The sequence below is a fragment of the Bidens hawaiensis genome, unplaced genomic scaffold (genome assembly GCF_021521415.1).
Source record: "Bidens hawaiensis isolate Kalapana, Puna unplaced genomic scaffold, B.hawaiensis_p1.1 tig00007515_1, whole genome shotgun sequence".
NCBI classification, from domain to species: Eukaryota; Viridiplantae; Streptophyta; class Magnoliopsida; order Asterales; family Asteraceae; genus Bidens; species Bidens hawaiensis.
Window position 1 is genome coordinate 54,008 of NW_027491526.1, and position 22,690 is coordinate 76,697.

Here is a 22,690-nt window from a genome sequence, read left to right on the forward strand (position 1 = left end):
CGTTTATGTTTGTTTATTTAATAAATGAACGAACATGAACACATGTTTCGTTCGTTCAGTTAGGTTCGTGAACGCTCTTATATGTTCGTTTACATTCATTCATATATGTTCATTTATGTTTGTTTATGAATCTTTGTGTTCATTTACGTTTGTTTGTGTATATTTAACTCGGTTCATATATGTTCAATTATGTATGTTTATCTTTGTTTAATTATGCTTGTTTATGTTCGTGAAATGTTCGTTTTGATTTTTAATAAACGAACACGAACACGTTCGTATTTTAAACAAACGAAAATGAACACCAAATATTTGTTCGATTAAGTGTCCGTGTTCATATAAAGCTAAATGAACGAAAAAGAACATACCCTTGTACGTATTCGTTCGGTTCTTTTACAGACCTAATTGTGAGTATTATAGTACTAGCTCGTAAATTTCTAACAATGCTAAATTGCTAACATATGAATCATAGACCCATATGAAAAATATAGTAAATGCATGGACCCTTTTGTATGAAATTAATACTCTAGGGGTTTAAAGTGATGTTAACTGGCCACTAAAAACTGTGGACTGTAGACGAGGATTTGGAGAAACAACCGGCTGTGGAAAACGGTTACCGGTTGAGTGAGCAAATAAAAAGCAGAAAACCGGGGTTGTAACCGTCATCTGTCGGTTTCATTTTTGGAATCATAGATAAAATAAATGTGAATTTTTCAGTTACAACATCATTTAAGAACATACTAATGTAATAAAAACTATGTTTTAAAATATTATTTCAATAGAAATGTAGTGTTTATATCGATAAAGATAAAGAAAGCAAAGATTAATATATTATTAGGGGTGCAAACGAGCCGAGCTACTCGGGATCAGCTCGTTAAAAGCTCGAACGAGCCGAGCTGCTCGCGAGCTACTCGGGATCGGCTCGTTAAAAAACTTGAACGAGCCGAGCTTAATCGATCCCGAGCTCTAGCTCAAGCCTAAAAGTAAGTTCATTTAATAAACGAGCCCGAGCCCGAGCTTCACCTATCGAGCTCGAGCCGGCTCGCGAGCCTAAACGAGCCTGTCATTTATATAACTTTTTTAAAATATATATTTAATAATTATTAATATATATATATATATATTATTTTATACAGAAAATTATAATAGAAAATAATATATAAAAATAATTATATTATTTAAAAAATAATTAATAAATGGTAAACGAGCCGAGCTCGAGCTTGAAAATCTACTCATGAGCCGAGCTCGAGCTTTGGAAATAGAGCTCGAAACGAGCCGAGCTCGAGCTCGAGCTCAAGCTCTGTGTAAGTTAAACGAACAGGCTCGAGTTCGGGCTCGGCTTGGCTCGTTTGCATCCCTACTTATACTATGCTGCTAGTTATTTTTTTGATAAAAAGATTAAGCCGTTTAAAAATAACATTTACAATTAAACAATATATTTCTTATTTTTTTTATTATTGGTAAAATGTATGAAGAATAAATATAACAAATCCTTATATTTAAAGAATTCATGTGACTTTCCCTCAAACTTTACGAATGAGTTATAGGTATCGTACTGAATTGACACCGAAAATACTGTTACAGATCAAATCACCCACATATCAATTTGCAATTTGACACACACTGTCCCAAATTTATTCAATGTATAATATACGGTCTATGTATAACTAATTCAAGTGGGTTTAAGGAATACATGTTGTCGACAATGTATTCTCTAAGTTGATATAGTATTATAAGTTATGCGATGGTTACTACTTAGACTATCCTTTATGGTGGGGGGCTTCGAAGCCCCTCCACCGTGCCACGTCAGCGTCACGTAAGTATCGGGGGCTTCGAAGCCCTATCCAATAATGTCCCGCTATAGTAAAGACACCCATTATATACATATATACATATGTATGTATGTGTGTTTGAGAGATAGAGAGAGAGGGCCCCACCATCCAAGCCTCATTCGCGCCCTGCTTCACAACCACCTTGACCACCGGCGTCCCACCACCAAGGGCGTCCCTTGGTGGTGTTGAGCGCCCATCGGAGCCCGCCACATCATCCGTTAGAGCCCCATAATGGGTGATCTTAGTAGTATACATAAACACGAATACACGATTATGCTAGCTTAAGCCCAATAATAAACTTCAAAGTCCGGTCTTATTGTTAACCTCTACCTAGGCCCAAACGCTAGGCTTTCCCTATAAAGGATTTTGGTCTTTTTCTTATCAACTATCATGTAACATAATTTTAATATTTTTCAATTTTTTTATATCTTTTCCGTAAAGTATTGATTATAAGAAAACATTTTTTTAATAAAAAGTAGAAGGTCCCTAATTTTACTTTTTATTTTTTTATATATGAAACAAAACGTTTATAGTTATATACATGTCTTTCGTGTTATGTATAAAACTTCAGTCGTAAAATTCGTTTAGTATCTCTATAAATTTAAATAAATTTAGAAATATATATTTTTCAGTATTTGTTATATATAAAATTTGCACAGAGAAATAACCATTTGTGTAATAAGCAGTTATGATTAATTTGTTGTTCGGTGTGAAAAGTTCGTAACGTATTTTACGAGAATACTGATCATGCTTACGCTAGATATTTGTTAGCAAGTCTAACTGTGCTGTGGCTTGGTCTTCCATTGGTGACGGGTTCTAGTCCGAGTGAAATGATGGATTAGTTGGAAGCGCTGAAAGTTCAAAATCACAATAAAGTCTTTATCGGGTTATGTAGAGGTAGGGTACCAAAAAGACCCAAATACCCTTAAGTACCACCCGCGGGTCATAGAGAACCCTCTTGTAGGCCACCTGCGGGACACATGGATCACACGCATGTCACAATCGAGGAGGAACATCCTCATAACACACGCGGAAGCATCCTGGCATCCTCAAAAGTCATCCGCAGGATAGGACATCTGTCCGCCTAAAACAACCGGAAGACAGTGCCAGCGGGACAGCTGTCATCACTCAAGTACTCTCTGGAAGAAGGTTTACGATTCTAACTTGGGGAATACGTGACATACTAACCAATGAATAAAGGACACCTGGCCAGGTTGTTATAATCGTGCACATGGCCAAGGTGCGATCCGTCCTATCATTTGGTGACGCGTGTCCAGGTTGTTATACTCATGCACATGAGGCGTATAGCTCAACCTATCACAAGAGGACACGTGTCCGGACGGTTATCAGAGATCTTCTAGAAGAGGACAGCTGCCCCAATCACTTTCCTTCATCCTTCGGCTATAAATACCTTGTTAAACGATATGAGGTATTCATTCACTCACCTACATTCTGACTACACTTAGTCTTTATACTTCAGTACTTTCTTCATTACGAACGTTACTGATTCTCACGCCGAAGGGTGGTTACAGGAAGACCCCCCTCTGGTCCTTCCTGTAACGAGACTCACGGTGTCTGTTTTGCAGGTTCCGGTCATTGGACTTTAGGAGGTCATACTCATATCGTGGTGGTAGTTATCATATTGTACCATGTGGACTCATTGGATCCAAGACCCTTACCCAGGGAGTGGATCCGTGTTTCTTCATTGGCGTCATCCGTGATTTGTGGTAGAACAGCAAAAGTTTTCGTTGGTTTTTTGGTTCGTTTGATATGAGTAAACTTCCTGAATGGCCGACGGGAACCCCTGCAACTGAGTCACGTGTAACTAACACAGAAGCACCTCAGGGTCTTAGTGTTTTTGCACGTATCACGACTCCAAGTGGCCGTACTCTTGTGCGTGTCACTGCTCCGGGGTCACGGAAAATTGACCTAACACCTGGGGGTTTTACCCTAGAAAACGTCACAGTACCAACCGGTCCCACCCCCCGGATATGGGACGGGCCTCGGCACCGGAAGATTCTAATTTGGGCAACCTCAGACGGATTACGGAAGAAACTCGCCGAAAGCGGTCAGTGTTGGATCTGGAAGATGATTCAGGTGACTCTGACGTGGCGAGATCTCATCAACGTAATTCCAGATCTATGGGACATTTAACTCCTGAGGAGTGGCTTCATGTACAACAACAAAGTTTGGTGGCCGAATATGAGCGCAGAAAACGTACCGAACGATTTCATGCTCGCACGTTGAATTATGAAGAATTTCCCGGGAGATCTCTTTCTCATCCTCTAACAGTGAGAGAAAGTCAGGTCCGCTACAGTCAACAGACGGAACCAGAGTTTAGCGAACTTCCGAGGCTACGTCCTCATCCTCGCATAGATATGCGGGTGCCATCTTACTTGGAAGAATTTGATAGTTATGATCCATCTTACCAACCGGGAGAATACGGTATGTACACTGGCGATCCTAGATGACACCCATTATGGCATACTTGTCATCAGGAGCACTTCCGGAGGGTAAAACAGCGACCCAAAAGATAAAACACAAAACCTTGAATTATCAGATTTTTGCTGGTGTTTTGTACCGACGTTCCTCCCTCGGACCACTACTTTGATGTGTGGATGCCGAGGACGCGAACTATTTAATCAGAGAGGTTCACGAAGGCATTTCTGGTCTTCACGCTGGCTCGCGCATGGTCGTGACGAAATTAATGAATGTTGGATACTATTGGCCAGGGATGCACTTGGACGCTGTAAACGAAATCAGACAATGCGATTCCTGCCAACGCCACGCTCCTAACACACTACGACCAAAGAACGAGTTAGTTCCAGTCACTTCAGCTTGGCCGTTCCAAAAATGGGCAATTGACATAATGGGACCTTTCCATGAAGCCCCCGGACACGTCAAATTCTTGATAGTAGCCATCGACTACTTTATAAAGTGGGTGGAGGCTAAACCGATGGCTTCCATAACAGCAGCAAATGTTAAGAAATTCCTATGGGAATTCATAATATGCCGGTTTGGCCTTCCTCTGGAACTCATTAGTGATAATGGAACTCAGTTCGCGGACAGTGGGCTACAAGAATGGTTAAAAGAATTACACGTTTCTCAAATCTTCACCTCAGTAGCCCACCCGCAGGCGAATGGTCAGGTTGAACGAACCAATCGGACCATCAAAGAAGGAATTAAGGCCAGACTAGGAACTAAAAGGACGGGTTGGGTCAATGAATTACCCCACGTGCTATAGGCTTTCCGCACTCAAAAGAATTCTAGTAATTCTGAAACCCCCTTTATTTAACTTATGGCACGGAGGCCATGATTCCGGCCGAAATTAGAATCCCATCCGCCAGAGTCCTCATGATCGAGGATAACGATCATGAACTCCGGATGAACCTTAACCTCCTTGAGGAGATAAGGGGATTGACATCGATCCGCGAGCATAATTATAAACGACAGTTGCAAAAATATTACAACTCACGGATCCAAAGATGTGAATTCGACGCGGGAGACTACGTCTTCCGCAGCAACGAAGCCTCCGGGCAAGAGCCTCCGGGCAAGTTGGCCCCTACATGGGAAGGACCTTATAGAATCCAGAAAGTTCTATCTAAAGGTGCCTACAAACTAGAAAGGTTGGACGGGACAGAGGTCCCTAGAACTTGGAATGGGGCCCAACTAAGGAAATGCTACATTTAGTATGTTTGTCTTTTGGCCCGCGTGCCTAACTAGATGTTAAAAACCTTTGTAATTTCGTTTCTTGTAATTCGGCTTATGCCTCAGTTATGAAAATTTTCTTTTCAGTCATTTGAGACTTGTATTATTACATAATCCTTTATTCGTACACAAAGAAGATCCTCTGAAAACACTTATATTATAAAAAAAATATATAAACAAAGTGTGCCGGATGCAATAAAAAGCCTTCTTTATTCATACAAAAAGGGATTACAAAATATGGAGGAGCCTAGTTAAAAAGAAGAAAGAAAAATCTATCTATGGCGCGGCATCTTCATGTTCCGCATCGTTACCTCCCACATCTTCCTCTTCTTCTTCTCCATCAAGCTCAAGAAGAGTCTTTAGCTGCTGGATACTGTCTTCCTTATCAGCAAGTTCGGATATCTGATCAGTCAAAGAGAATTTCAATGAGTCGAAATCTTTTGATTTCTGCTTAAGGATGGCAACAGTGTCTTGACCAGCTAAGACATACTCTTTAGGAAGCCTGGAAGTTGAGCCAAACTGGTAGCCTTCTTAGAAACCCAGTTGACGGCCATCTTGTTTAGAAGCTTTCAAGAGGATGGCAACACAATTCCCAAGTTCATCACTAGCTCGAATATCAGCGATGACCTGTTGAAATAATCATGCATAAATAACTCTAAACACTTAGATTATTTGTAGCAAGTAAAAGGTACATACCTTGGGAATAGTTTCCGCCAATAGCCATTTTTGGTCCGCCTTAGCCCGGACAAGCTCCATCTTATGACAGGCGCATTCCAAGGCCTGCGCACATTTCTTAGCATTAAGGTCAAGTAGACGCTTCTCCTTGACCGCCGATTCAGCTTGCAGGACCTCCATCACCTTGGCTTATTCATCCAATTGTTTCTAGAGAACATTCCTCGCTTCCTCAGCAGCGGATCGAGCAACCTCCATCACCTCCATCACCTAGGGCCTGGCTGGTCTCCCTAGCTTCGTTGATAGCCTTAAGGGCTTCATCTTGGCATCGGAAGCAAAGGCCGCCAGTTCGTCCCATTGCTCATTCATCGCCAACCAGTCTCTGGTTATCTCATGGGTAGTGGACATAGTATTCGCCATGTAATAAGAATGGGAGTTCAGCAATTCTTGGCGGATACTAAGGCGACGTCTCTCCTTTTCACCATGCGGAAGACTCTCCCGCAGAAATTCAAAACATGTGTCCACGTCACGGAATGTCGAATCCCAACGTAAAGACCAATTAGGTTGATGCGGGGTAGGGTCTTCCTCCTCAGGAGTGGGAGAAGTTTGAGAAGCGTAAGGAAATGTGCTCACACCCCCTTGATCCCTGAAATGGTAAATGTTATGAGAAGGCGACATCTTGGCAGGATCAGTGGTGTCGACCCCATTGTTCTTCAATGGAGAATCATCCGTCACAATGACCGGATTCTCAACAGTATTAGGAAATGGTGGTGGCGGACGAACAGGTGAATCTTTCTAACCGGAAACACCTTCAGAAAGGTTATCCAGACCCACTGAAATGCATTAACAATGGGTTAGAAACATTCCAATTCAAAACAGATAAAAAAATAAGGTAGACTTTGCGTACCTAACGATGAGCCTTATGCATCAAGTTGTTCCAACCGGGCTTCCAAGGCGGAAGGATTTGTCTTCTTAGATTTTTTCTTCTTGGAGATAACCTTTACCGGATTAACCTTGCGCTTCCCCGCCACTTTGGAGGCGCCCGCGTCAACGACCGGACGATCACCCTCAGCAGTGACATCCTCAGAAACAGGCCTTTTACCTTATGCTACAGTGGTAGCATCGTCTTGATCTACTGTCTGGTGGGACGCAGCTCGTTGACGGGTGAGACCTGCATTTGAGCCCACAACTTTGTTAACATCAATCGAACATATTTCTCCAGAAAGTGATGACTCCTCGCTAGACGAGAAGAGCACAATCACTCTGCTGGAAGTAATAGCAGTCACAGGTTTGGGTTTCAAAATGCCCTCACCTTTCTGGATGCAATCTTTAACACATGCCTCACCTTTGGCATACATCGCCTCGGAAACTTTGGGTTCCGGGCGGAATGCAGTGGGAAACACAAAGTTAGGACGGGTGCGCTCAAGAAAGGGCGCTCCCCTTTTATCGATTGGGCGGCGTACCATCATCCCGCCCTCGCGATCCAACAAAGTGCTAAAGGCGGAACCTTCACCTACACAAAGCAAGAAACCAAGTTAGAGAATACTTGATGACAAAACAGAGATAACAACAAACTTACTCTTATTGGTCTCCTCATAGTACGGTTCCAGATTTGGAAACGGCCACAGACGGCTCATCTTTGCACATACCATCGCTCCTTCGTGGATTGGGTGCATGGGAGTCGGTGTGGAGATCAGTGTTTGGTACCATGCCTGATCTTCATGAGCGATAGCCACAACCACCAGCATAGTCTCTTTCGCCTTTCGTTTATGCATCGCGTAAGGAATCACATCCTCCCGAATCCAGAAAAATTTTGGTTTCCAGCCATGGAGGCTACGAAGCCAATCCATGCCTATAACCCTCTTTTCCACAGACGCAAAGCTGTACCATCCATCACGGAATGTCATCTTATAAAAAATGGCAAACATGCCAACAGTTGGTTCAAGGTTGCGAGTCTAGCAACAGAATTCGAAGTGTCGAATCCTCAACATCCCGAAGGGATGGATCTAGGACAGATGAATCCCATAAGTTGTTAAGACCGATTGGACAAATTTGGTAATCGGAATTCGGAAGTTCCTCGTGGTAAAATGATCCACATAGATAGCCATCTTCTTTGGAGGAGGACTAGTGGCGATAGAACCACTAACAGGCCACTCCGGTTCCTACTCCGTCGTTAGTCCGTACACGTTAACAACGTCATTATAATCCTCTTCTTTAAGGCAGACTTCAACCTCGTTGATAGTAGGGGTACTTTTCTTTTCTTTAGCCATTTCAATTTTAAAAAGATTAAGAAAGCCTCAGAGGGGGAAGAAATCTCAGAGAAGAGTGAAAAGTCTCGAATGTTTAGAAGAAATCTGAAAGTGATAAAGTTTAAATGGAGATCGCAAGGGTTGTATTTATACTCATCGCAATTAATGTGATCCATAAAATGACAGAGGAGAGAGAAACCGCGGACCACCGGATGGCTGACACGTCAGGCGGGAAATTCAAGATAGTGCAAAAAGGCTGTCAACGACGTCATACACGTCCTGTCAGTTGCCCTCAAGAAATTTCTCTCTCCGCCACGTCAACATAGTTATCCAAAACTTTCAAACACTCAAAAGAGAGATGTAAAATATCAAAAGTATTTTCTAAAGATATTTCCATCAGACAGGTAAAATATCCACAAATGACAAAAGAAACCGTCCTCATTAATTATCCAAAAAATAATTACAAGAAGGAAAAGAAAAAATTACAAGATACAAAACATCTAAGCTTATCCTAAGGGTTTGAAGCCGATGGGCCTTCCGGAGCCTTCAATGACGTGTCTTCCGAAGAGTCATCCTCAGAGTCTTCCCCAATATAGGTCTTCAAAAGTTGTACGCCGTCATATGCGGAAGCAAATTCCGGAAGCACATCTTGTAGAGGGAAGACTAAAGTGTCATGCTCCTTAACCCGGTTAACACGGTCTTGTTTGACGTTTACGCCATAGAGCGGATGATCTTTAAAAGTGCGGTTACCTCGCGCGTAGTTCACTCCTTCATGGAAACCCGTAACACGCCCAAGTGATGAAGAAGCAGCCATCACATTGGCAAAACTGTCATTTAGCTCCTTACTTCCTTTGATATGGCGGACAACCTATTGAGACAAAAACATGAGTTCCCAGTATCAAATGGTGAGAGTAAAACAACAAGTGATAAAGCATAACTTACAGCGTCAACTCCCCGAGTAAGGAACATTGACGATCTTGTTCCGCACGTTCCGCCCGCGCTCGGAACTCCTTGGTTTCCGCAGTAGCTTCCTCATGAGCTTGAAGGAGAGAGTCATAGGCAGCCTGGATTTCAGTAGCACTTTGATCCTTAAGTTTGGCCCGCTCCTTCTGCAACTTTAGCTCCGCTTCAAGATCGTGAATCCGTGCACCTTGAAGGGCTACTTGATTCTCTAATGAAGAGTTAACTTCTTGAGCACGAGTCAACTCGTCTCTTTCCCTCTGAGCCTTAGCTTGAGCAGCTTCAAGAACGGAATTTTGCTTTTCACACGCTTCCTTCCATCGGCGAGCAGCCTCAGCATTGCGATCTTGCTCACTCTTAAGAGCAATTTCCGCGTCGGATTGTCTCCATTTAGCGGTCTGGGCAGTAATACGATGCTCCTCAGCTTCTTTCTTGGCAACCTCGGCTGCCCGGCGAGCTTCCCCCACCTTCCCGCTTAGAGTACACCACTCACTTAAGACATCCTGGCTACCGGCTAAGGCATTAGCCAGATGATAAGCAACATTCGTATGAAGGTCATGGCGGGAAAGGTCACGTTGATACGTCATCTCGGCAGGTGGCGTACAATGCTCAACAAAGTCCATACAGATCCTAGGATGAGAAAATCGGGACACATTGGTAATATTCCATGGAGGAACAAACAGTTCATGATTGTCACCTAGGCCCGTATCCCCGTAGTACCGAGAACCCGAAGGTTTAAGGCGAGCTGGGGTAGAAAACGGTTGTTGTGGAGGAGGAGACTCCACATTCCTAACATTTTCTTCATTCACAGCAGGATTGTTCTGCTGATCAGCAGTACCACCTCCAGCCTGAAAAAGATAGTCAAAACGAGTATCAGTTTCAGACTGGATATTAGCTCCCTCTGTTGAAGTATCAGCTAGCGGGGTCGACACCCTATCTTCCACAATAGTCTCAGTTGGAGAAAGGGTCGACTGACCCTCTATATTAAGGTCACTTGGCGGAATAGACAACTTAGTCTCAACATCTTCCCTTGGAGAAGGAGATGATGGTTTTTCAGTATGAGGAGTTGGTGTTGATAACTTCTCAGATATATCTACACTAAATATCAACGGATCTACATAAAAAGTTACACTCAGTTAAACACTTATAAAAGAACACAATCTTTAAAGGTTGACACATACCTTCAACAGTGTCAATGCGGTCAGCAAGGCTATATTGCGGCTTCTTGGGACGGTGCACTTTCCGTTTTTCTTCGACGGCCCCGCCTTAGTGTTCGCAGCCTTCACATTTGTGTGATCCGTCTGAGAAGCTACAAAAGCTTTCTTTCTCTCCAATTCTGCTAACAAAGACGAGACAGAGGAAAATTCAGAAGTACCCTCATCAGAGTCTTCTTCTTCTTCCGAAGCGGAAAACTGAGAAACATCTCCATCACCATCATCACTTGATGATAAGATGACAATCGTTCCGTCGGAAGTAACGGCAGTAAAGGGAGGAGGGTTTAGAACATACGCACCTGTTTCAAAGGTGGCATTTGAAGTTACATGTTCAGCCCGAACCTTCTTCGGAAACAAAAATTGAGATTTAGTTTTGTCAAGTATAGGTTGGTCCCCCGCCTCGCGAATACTCTTGCGGACGCAACCCCTGTCCCCAAAAAGAACATTAAACATTGAACTCCGACCTGAAAAGTAAAATCTTAATCATTAAACTTTTCAAGAAAGAGAAGAGACAACATAAGGGAACTTACGTTCATGCAGATCTATAAAAATGGGCTCCATGAATTCCGTTGGCCACAGACGACTCATGCCTGCCCACACTAATGCTTCTTCCGGTAAGGCAAGCATAGGCGAGGGCTCCATGGTAAGCACACGATACCACTCACGACCCTCATGAGCGACTGTAACAACCTCCGGAAGAGCATATTTCACCGGGCGGCGAACCATGGTCAGAGGCACCACATCCTCAAATATCCAAAAAAAACTTGTTGCGCCACTCTGTGGATAATTTCTCAATTTCATAACCGATACTCCGGTCAGAAAACCCTTGACATGTATACCAACCGTTGAGGTTAGCACGGCGATAAAAAACTGGAAATCGGTCAATATGGGGTATCATGTCACGTGCTATACATACAAATTCGTAGTGACGAATTCACATCATAGCACGCGGATGCAATTGGGATAAATGGATTCCATAAGCGGTTAAAACTCTCTCGAGAAATTTTGTAATGGGAAAACGGAAATTCTCATAAACAAAATAATTAGCATACACAGCCATTTTCCCAGGTGGTGGGAAACTGGCTATGAAACCAGGGGAAGGAAACGATGGGATATAAACAGTAGAGAGAACATCATCACCCAACCAGTGATTGCCACGTCACGTGGGAAATTCGAAAAAGAGAAAAAAGTTGTACAATCGGGTACAGTGACAGCCGTCAAAAATGTTCCATCATCTGTTCACGCGCCTGCGAGTGGTCAACTTGTCCTTTTTTCATGATTATCTATACCAACAGAAGATCTTTTCTACCTAACCTCCGACCAACAAAAATCCCCAACATACATTAAGTCCAAAATTTCACCCGCACAAAGACTTCATGCGGAAGAAACACTGGACTGGGGGGACTTGTAGAGGTAGGGTACCAAAAAGACTCAAATACCCTTAAGTACCACCCCGAGGGTCATAGAGAACCCTCTTGTAGGCCACCCGCGGGACACATGGATCACCCGCATGTCACAATCGAGGAGGAACATCCTCATAACACACGCGGAAGCATCCTAGCATCCTCAAAAGTCATCCGCAGGATAGGACATCTGTCCGCCTAAAACAACCGGAAGACAGTGCTAGCGGGACAGCTGTCATCACTCAAGTACTCTCTGGAAGAAGGTTTACGATTCTAACTTGGGGAATACGTGACATACTAACCAATGAATAAAGGACACCTGGCCAGGTTGTTATAACCGTGCACATGGCCAAGGTGCGATCCGTCCTATCATTTGGTGACGCGTGTCCAGGTTGTTATACTCATGTACATGAGGCGTATAGCTCAACCTATCACAAGAGGACACGTGTCCGGACGGTTATCAGATATCTTCTAGAAGATGACAGCTGCCCCAATCACCTTCCTTCATCCTTCGGCTATAAATACCTTGTTAAATGGTATGAGGTATTCATTCACTCACCTACATTCTGACTACACTTAGTCTTTATACTTCAGTACTTTCTTCATTACGAACGCTACTGATTCTCACGCCGGAGGGTGGTTACAGGAAGACCCCCCTCTGGTCCTTCCTGTAACGAGACTCACGGTGTCTGTTTTGCAGATTCCGGTCATTGGACTTTAGGAGGTCATACTTAGAGGTGAGCAAAAAACGGTTTGGAACCGTCAGAACCGAGGAACCGGAACCGAACCGATGCCTCAGAACCGCTAATATGTGTACCGGTTCGGTTCTTGGTTCTCAGAATTTGCATTAAACGGTTTCCTGTTCGGTTCCGGGTAAAACCGGCGGTTCTAGACTTGGAACCGAAGAACCGGAATATTCAAAATGTTTTAAATAAATTTACCAATCCCCATTTTTATAAAGTAACTTATTAACCGACATTCATTCAATCATTTTTTAATTCAGATCTTCTTTCTTTACGTTCAAGACCTAGTAACCATGATCAATTTTTATTTACGCTATCAAGGTAATTTAGTATAAAATGATATAATCTTCCATTAATCTATCGTTGCCAATGATTTATTTAACTTTAACACTTAGATTTAAATAAAAAATATAACGGATGTTCATGTTGTAATCTAAATTAGTTTTACCGTGAAAGAAGACGTATAATTGTATAAACTTGTTTTGCAATTTGCAAAGTTTGCATAACTCATTTGATAAATAAACGATCGAACCGGTTCTAGCTAGAACCGATTAGCGAGAACCGGTTTTAGCGGTTCTAGAACCGAACCGGTTTACTATATTAGGTTCCGGTTCCGGTTCTCTCTTTCACTCATTTTCGGTTCCGGTTCGGTTCCGGTTCCTGTTCGGTTCTCGCGGTTCTGAACCGTTGCACAGCCCTAGTCATACTCATATCGTGGTGGTAGTTATCATATTGTACCATGTGGACTTATTGGATCCAGGACCCATACCCGGGGAGTGGATCCGTGTTTCTTCAGGTTACTTATACATATATGCACTAGGTTAATGCTACTGAGATTCAAGAATAATACACTTTACAAATAACAATCGACACAATAAGATTATGTTATTTGATGATATTTTACGTTTCACATAACTTTGCTAGCTAGTATTGTACAAGAAATAAAAAATGTAAAATTACTAGGGCCGAGCGGTGTTGCTAGTTGTTCGAGATAATATATTATTTGGAATTCGTTTAGTAATTTGGTATAATATATATTCTACTAAATGTGTTGTTAATTATATATTTAGTTATGTTTCTGAACTTTCCAGAAACAGTTTAGGCTATTATTAAAGATTATCCGAATCTTGAATCTGTTAATATACGTGAAATCATGCACAAATAATATATAACACCAGCTTTTGATTGGTGCAGGTGGTCTTAAAACTGGGATAATATGGAAGTACGTAAACGAGACAGCTAAGATATCAAGGTTATCTTGAATCTTAGTGGTTCATCTACCCATGCAGTAGTTTAAAATGAATATTACGTTACATATATATAAATAATGTATATGTATATCTATATTATATTTCTTTGAATCACATTATGCCACGCTCTCACTTTTTTCATTCCAGGTGTATTTAGGGCATAAACAAACGAGAGGCACCACTTTCACACACATTATTATATGTGTTAGCTTACATGTCACATATCTTTGATTAACATGCATACAAATAATATTAGTTATGCATGAAGTTGCATTTGTATATTAAGTGTTAATGATTAATTAAGATTATATATAGAGAGAGGCGAGCTTTATTAAATAAGGCTATATTGTTAGAAGAATATAAAAGACAACTTTGAATTGTTTAATTTGTTATTGATGATTATTTTTCTATAAAAAAAAAATCATTGTAGCTCTTACACGCATATAAACAATAAACAATAAACAATAAACAATAAACAATAAACAATAAACAATAAACAAACAGCTTATTTGTATTTTGAAAATTTTAATCATTTATCTATGTATGTGCATGTAACTTATAATTACTTTATTTATTATTTTTAAGTATTGTATAAATTCGAGCTCTTTGTATCTTCTAACTTTATACATTTACATTATATTGTGTGCTATTATATTATAACTATAATAGTGGTGTGTAATTATAGATATAAATGTGTTATTATTTTAATGCGTGTGATTTTGTACATTTTACATAAACAAAATATATGTCAACTCTCAAGACTACACATATGCATGCATGTGTGTTAGACACAATGCTATTAGTAGATGCTAGAGTTAGTATTATATAAATATATGTTAATTATATTATAACCTTCTCTCTAATATGTAAAAATGTAATTACAACTATCAATACAATACTGAATACTTGCAATTATACCCTTGGATACACACACTTAAGAATAATTATGTGTTACGGAATCCTGCCTCCAGTCAACTTGGCACCTCATACAATAGCAAATGATCATATCCACCATACACATAGCACACAATTAGGTTAATTAAACCAATAATATAAGTATAGCTTACATCACATGGTCAGGATCTCACATCAAGATTATACACATATATATTTTCTTAAATCAAATTCAATGGTTGTTGGATTAATACTATATAAAGTAATTAACAAATCTTTCGTCGATATCCTCAACCAACTCGACTAGTTGTTGCTGGCCTTACCCAATTCGAGTATGAAAGTTTGATGCATTCTTAAATTAATAGAGATTAATAGTGACTAATGTGCTTACTCATGCTATTTTGGGATGATAAACAAACTTGATTATAAATGAATTATGCTCTTGATGAATAAACTAATATTTGACCAAATACGGAGAGCTAATGACTGGTCAAGACTTTTGAGTTGTGGAAGTTAATTTTCAATGGTTTCACATGACACTTCACACTTGCTCAAATATATAAATGTTTAAAGTCTTGAAAAACTGCTAATTTACTTTTGTATTTATTGCCATTTCAAAATTTCGAAAGTTTTATTTAAGTGTGTAGTAATTTATAATAAGTACGTGGTCCTTTTGTAGGTATATATGTATTTTAAATTTGTTGACCATATTAAGGTTTGAATTTATGATTAGTGACTAATATTAGTTCAAAAGATATATAATATAAAATAAAACATATATGGTTATGGTTTGCCTAACAGAATATGCTAGAAAGCTTCGAAACAACGTGGAGAATGAAGATGGTGGCCAGAGACTCAAAATCCACAATGAAAATGTTTGGAGTATAAAAAAGTCAACTTTCGTATACATTTTTTCACCTTAAGTAGCTAATAAACTAATACATGTAACAATAGTGTTGTTAAATAGGCTTCTAATATAATACAACCTTTTCTGTTATCATTAATTTAACAATATGTGATGGCATACATGACGTCACATGAATGTTGACCTTGATGTTAACCGGTGAATCCTATGTTAATTAGTCCTACCCTGGATAGATTAAGATAAATGATAAAAAACATTATATGAATCTTAACTAGGATTACAAAGTGGTCTCACGGTTAATACTCGGGAGTCGGGACATGATGTTTTTTCCATCCGTCCCGAGCAAGAACTTCACCTGTCACCATTGATACTGAAGGTTTTTCGGCATAGCTGGTGAATTGATGCTGACTATTACGAATGTTGAGGTTAATAATTAAATTCAAAAAATCAGGAAAAAACATTATAATCTTAACTAAATCATTTGCTCTTGTATGCGTTCCAATCTTGTATTTTGATGTTCCTCGATGGAAAGTCGGCATTAAGTAGTGATTTTATAGGTCTTTGAGAGTCGTTTTAGAGCCGCTTAAACTGAAGTTAGAAACTGAATTTCGAGATCTCCTAAAACCAACATTGATTTGATGTTTAAATAATGAACAATCTCTGATTCATGACGATAACCACTGTGTTTTGCAAACATTTTTTTGTTTAGAACCTAATGTTTTCTAGACGAACCAAAATGAAAATTTAACAACGTTCATCTTCTATGTAGTTCGTCAATTTCGATTTTTTATTCTGCTTGCAAAAACTTTTAAATTAAAAACAAAGTATTTATGAATGCACTTTATATTTTATATACTTTGTTGGATTATTTAATACAAGTTTATTATTTATAATACCCTTTTCTTAAGCTTACCTTTTAGCTTAGTCTACTATAAAGTTTGAAGTATAGTTAGAATAAACAACTCTATATATGCATAAAGTTAAAACACCATGCAATCATGCATGCAATTTTTGTTTAAATTAATTGATATTTTGTTTTGTAATAATAATATTTCTTGCGTTTTAAAATACAACTTTTAGTGAAAAAAGAGTTGTGAATGTGATGGCCGATGGATAACATACGTACGTGGCTCTTTTGTGTTGGCAAACACAGCTAATATGAATCTAATCGATTAGAAAGCTATTGGTAAACCATTGACCATTGACCACCAGCACCGTACCACGACACCACACCATTCACCACCCCACTCCGCCGGAAACGTGTGTTTTTTTTATTTTGTTTGTATTATCATTATTATTATTCTTATATCATTTCAAATAGTTTACGTAATTTGTAAACAGTAAATTAATGGAGGTGTAAATATGCCAATTCAAGCCCCAGCTCGACTAAGCTTTCAAGCTCGTTTTTACTTAAATTAAAGAGCTTAAGCTAAAGCTCAGATTGTGAGTTGTATTTTCAAACTCGGGCTTGGCTAATTCATAATTTAGTTAATTTATATACGTCTTTAATTATTATTATATATTTTGGAAAAAAAAACAACTTTAATGAGCCTGAGCTCGGCTTGAGCTCGTGTAATACCTTAAACTACAGTCAGGTTTGGCTCGATCTCGGTTGTGCAATATAAAATTAATATATTATATAGGAGTCCAAAATAGGAAATACTTTAAAATACATAGGACTCGCTAAGACTCGATGAGTCTAAACAAGCTTCTCATACAAGACACGAGCTTGATCCCGATAATTAAACGAGTTTTATTTCATAGTGAGGTTCGGTTCAAGCTTAAAAAAACTCTACTCGTTTAGAGCTTTGTTCATTGATCCGAGTTCGAGTATCTCCTAAGCAGCTTGACTCATTTTCAAAAACTACTCAAAGCAAATAGTATAAATATGAAGTTTTTACTAAATTTTTATGGAACCACGAATATTATTTAGCAAAACCAGACTATTACATATTATATCAAAATCTAACAACCATACTTTTATGCTACTTTGTTATGGCTTTTAATTACATGACATTAATTAATTTACTATATCTTAACACTAAGTACCTAGCTACCTTTTGAAGTGTGATATATACTTTTAGGGAAAAAAAGGTCATCAACATGGCATACACAACATATATATCGATGTATAATCAATTTATGAACTTTATAAGAAAAACGCAACACATCAAGTAATCGTATATCATCATTCACTCGAGTGTCATTAGATACATCACAAAAATATGTAGGTAATATATAGGCATCACAAACTCGCATTAAGGGTTAGTGACAGTTGAAGAGGGTGCATAACGGTCAGGATTGCTCATTGTGAGTTCACGAGGGTTAATTTTACTCAAATAGGGTCGATTAGTATTGCTCGTTGCCTTTTAGTACAAACAGCCTCGGCTCACCTAGCTTTTTCTCTCAGTAGTACAATTTATCTAAAAAATCAAAAAAATGCATATGTATTGAGTTCGACCCATTTAGATTATTTGTTCAAAATTTTCTAACTCAACCAGATTATTTGTTCAAGATACGTCAATATTACATCCGTTAACATCGTTGTGGGTATATGAGTATGTATTCGAACCGTGATCCCATTATCACTCTATTGTCATACATTTTCCTTAAGCACCACCTTGACATATATGTAAAGTTACTAGAAGCTCAAAAGGTATTTGACTTTGTAAAACATTTATTGCCATAGATACACACACAGATACACACACAAGTGTGTGTTTTACGTGTGCTTTTGTGTATGGCTTTAAAAGAGGGGACACGTCGCCATATTGATCAACAGCGGACGGCCACCGAACCCCCTTTGACTTCCACTTTTGTTTCTTGTCTCTTTCTCCTACCACATGTGTCTATATATATATATATATATATATAACACATTAACACATTAACACATTAGTACATACACACTCAACATACATAACAATAACACTTTTTGGAAACAACAAACATACAATCAATTACATTACACAACTTGATCAACATTATGGGAAGATCACCTTGTTGTGAAAAGAATGGTTTAAAGAAAGGTCCATGGACAGCGGAAGAAGATCAAAAACTTATTGATTACATTCAAAAGAATGGTTATGGAAATTGGAGAACTCTACCTGCGAATGCTGGTAAGTTCTTGAACTTATCGACTAGCGAAATCATTTTCTTCTTTTACTGTTTTAAGGTTTTAAGGTTCTACCTATATGTGATTATTGATCATGTTGTGGTTCAATTTGATGGTGTGTAGGGTTACAAAGGTGCGGAAAGAGTTGCAGGTTAAGATGGACGAATTATCTTAGACCAGATATTAAAAGAGGAAGGTTCTCGTTTGAAGAAGAGGAAACAATTATTCAACTACACCGTGTTTTAGGGAACAAGTATGTTACATAATCTACATTAGTTAGGTCATGAAAGCAACATTATATTATTTTATAGAAAGAGTTTTATTGAAGATTTGAATTTTGATATATGTCAAGAATTTTCTAATCATTGATGTTTCGTGATTCGACAGGTGGTCTTCTATTGCTGCTCGATTACCAGGAAGAACAGATAACGAGATCAAGAATTATTGGAACACTCATATTAGAAAGAAACTTCTTCGTATGGGAATTGATCCAGTCACACACAGTCCACGGCTTGATCTACTAGACGTCTCATCTATTTTGAGCTCGTCCTTTTATAACTCGTCTCATGCAAACATGTTTGGGGTTCAACCTCTTGTGAACCCTGACTTGTTCGTGAGGTTAGCAGCTACACTCCTCTCGTCTCAACAAACCCAAAACCGCAACTTGGTTCAACAAAATGGTCAAGAAAACCAATTCGGGCATCCGTATCAAGTTCAAGAAAACAATCTACCCCAACTTCAAAACCAAGATCACCAAACACTAATTCAAGATATCCCTAGTGCCCCTTTGGATAACACTAATTGTGCACCATATGCTAATGAATCTACCCAACTTATGGAACCAAATGTTGACCAACTTCCTTCAAGTTTTTCCCATTTTGACCAACAAACTTCTAGTTTAAACGATTGGATAAACAATCTTGATAGCATTATTAATGCCAACGAAGGTTACCAACAACATATTATTGATCCTCAGTCAAATATGACCTCGAGCGACCTTGACGTCCCCATGCATTTACCGAACCTATCGACACCTTCATCAAGTCCGGCTTCTCTAAATTACTCAAACTCGAATTCGACTAGCTATGTTAACGGAAGCAGCACAGAAGATGATAGAGAAATTAGCAACTATAGCAACTTGTTCAAATATGAGTATCAAGAAATCTTGGATCCTAATGTTTTTATGTAATTTTATGACTATATACGTGATCATAATCTAGAAGTTCTTTTCTTTTTTATATATTCCTGCTTTCTATTATTTTTGCTTCATTATATCAACATATATATTAAGTTCTTGTATTTATGTAGGTTTCCATTATTGATGATGTCTTTTATTTTAAGTATTTTTGATTGATGCTTTGTCAAATGTGGAAAGGTATAGATTATTAATTCAACATAAAAAAGTTATTCAAAAGTATCATACAATATTTAAACCAATTTGTATAGTGAGAGTTGACTATGCAATGGTGGATCACTCTCACACTACTCATCCTTTCGAGTCCTCTCTCCTTTACTTAAGAAGGGAAACACAAAAACCGTCTAAACTAACGACACACGATTACCTCTTTTTCTAATAACGGCTTCTAATCTACTTACATAAATAAACCATGTGTATTTATACCTTACAGGATTTTTAAACTCTCCACGTCACGAATAAAAAGCGAACGTCCAATCTTCATGATGTCCTTGAGGACACGATTACGTTCAATAGCGTTTATTGTTACACATAAGTACATAACAGTTAAATAACTTAGTGTATATGCTTCTATCTTCAAAAAAAAAAATGAAATGCAATTGAGCTTATTGGCAAACAAAATATTACATTATTTTTATTTCTATTAAATATCATTTATAAAACCGTGAATCAATTAAAAACTGTCAATAATTGGTCTCCCGTGAGCGAATAAATAATCTTTTATTTATGGTCATCATTTGCTCCGACTTTTCCCTCTCAAATATAGAAAGTATTACTTAAACAATTACACAATAAAATAAAAACATAAAATAAAGTGTAAAAAACGAAGACGTGTGTTTGGCACGAAGGAAGAAAGTCTTGGTGAAGCATTCAATCACAACACTCAAAATCATTTATGTTACAAGTGAACTATGGTTTTCATACGGAATCATACCTATGGTTTGTTCAAATTTATCAGTTCAACGCAAAAGTTTAAAATTTGTTATTTTCGTTCCGAAGTTATCCTTTTTATTGCAAACTTTTTTTCTTTTCGTTAACATAACTTGGACTGAAATAACATATTTTAACAAACAACAGGGACGAAAATCACAATGAAAACAAAACCACGTGGACAAAAATTGCAACATAAATAAATTCCTAGGGATGAAAAAAACAAATTTTAAATTTTTAACTAATGAAATAGCAAATTTGAACAATTAAAAATGTTTATCTCATTGGGCTTTCACACTATAAATATTAAAATTTTAAAAAATAATATTAATCAACAACTTGGTTTCTGAAGAGGTATGTACCCGCCTCAACACCGAGCAAGGCGGGTCAACCCACAAGATAAACACATTATGAAGACACAAAGCCAAAACCTATGCGCATGGCGCATACAAAACATGCTCAGGCACACATATGCTCGCGCGTCACATATGCGCGCGGCGCATATCACATGCTCGTGCATATCACATCTGCCCAGGCACACATATGCTCGCGCATCACATATGCGCGCGGCGCACCAGCGCGCGGCGCATATCACATGCTCGTGCATATCACATCTGCGCATGAAATATCTGCGCGTGAGAATAAAGAGAAGACCTCGCGCATCCTCAGGATTGGCGCATATCACACATGCACATAATCGACCTCGTCCTTATCCAAATCAGGATTAGGGCAACCTTGATTGTGCACGTCAGACAACCTTCCAGAAGGCATCTTTTTAAGGAGTAAGAATATGCTGATGTTGACAGCTGCCAAATGAAAGGTCGACAACTCAGCATGACACATGTGCTACCACGTAATTACAACCAACGAGAAAGCGCCAAGTGTCCCAGAGGACACGTGGCGCAGTGCGATTGGAGGAGGCCAACGAGGTTGAGCCCAACCAGTGGAAACCCTAGCACTATAAATACAGCATCAACTCCACTTTGATGGACACATTCATACTCAATCATTGACAGTTACAGGCAGTGATATCACATTCAATCATATTGAATTACATTCACTCACAGTCAGTTACATACAAACACACAGTCACACAATCATACAGTATTCAGCTATTAAGCAATACTCTTGAGATTCCCTTACTCTCACATTATTATCTTCTCCTACACATACTTATTCTCACGCCGGAGGGTTACCCCAAGGAGGACCCCTCTGTCCCTTTCTGAGGGGTAAGTTAACGGCGTTGTTCATTTTGTAGGTGGAAGAACACAGATCCAGAAGAACCATCGGTGAAATAGTACAATCAAAACCCGAGGAAAGTAGATCTGCTACCAGTGAGTAGATCCACGTTTCTTCATTGGCGCCATCCACTGTTACAAACGGCAATCAGATCTCATCAGATCTACATAAAAAAAAAAAAAAATCAATCACCATGGTTTCTGGCATTCGTAACGCTGATCAAGCTCTGGAGGATATTGAACGTGAGGGTGTCAATGAGGGACAACAGTTTCTGAGGGTGCCGCGTGATTCTACGCGCACCACCAGTAACCGTCCCTTCATCACAACCCCTCACGGCCAGACTGAAACTCCTCCAGACGATCTCACGTTACAAAATCTTGCCGGCGCGAAACTGAAAGGACCAATGGGTCCAGAAGAAGAAACG

General features: G+C 39.1%; 1 protein-coding gene across 1 annotated transcript; it reads left to right on the forward strand.

The window, feature by feature from the left end:
• Positions 1-18,713: 18,713 nt before the first annotated feature.
• Positions 18,714-20,100, forward strand: LOC143635461 (transcription factor MYB102-like). The gene is made up of 3 exons (XM_077103290.1): positions 18,714-18,906; positions 19,026-19,155; positions 19,290-20,100. Exons 1-3 carry the CDS (start codon positions 18,774-18,776, stop codon positions 20,089-20,091), a joined length of 1,065 nt encoding a protein of 354 aa, XP_076959405.1. The 5' UTR covers positions 18,714-18,773; the 3' UTR covers positions 20,092-20,100.
• Positions 20,101-22,690: the final 2,590 nt, after the last annotated feature.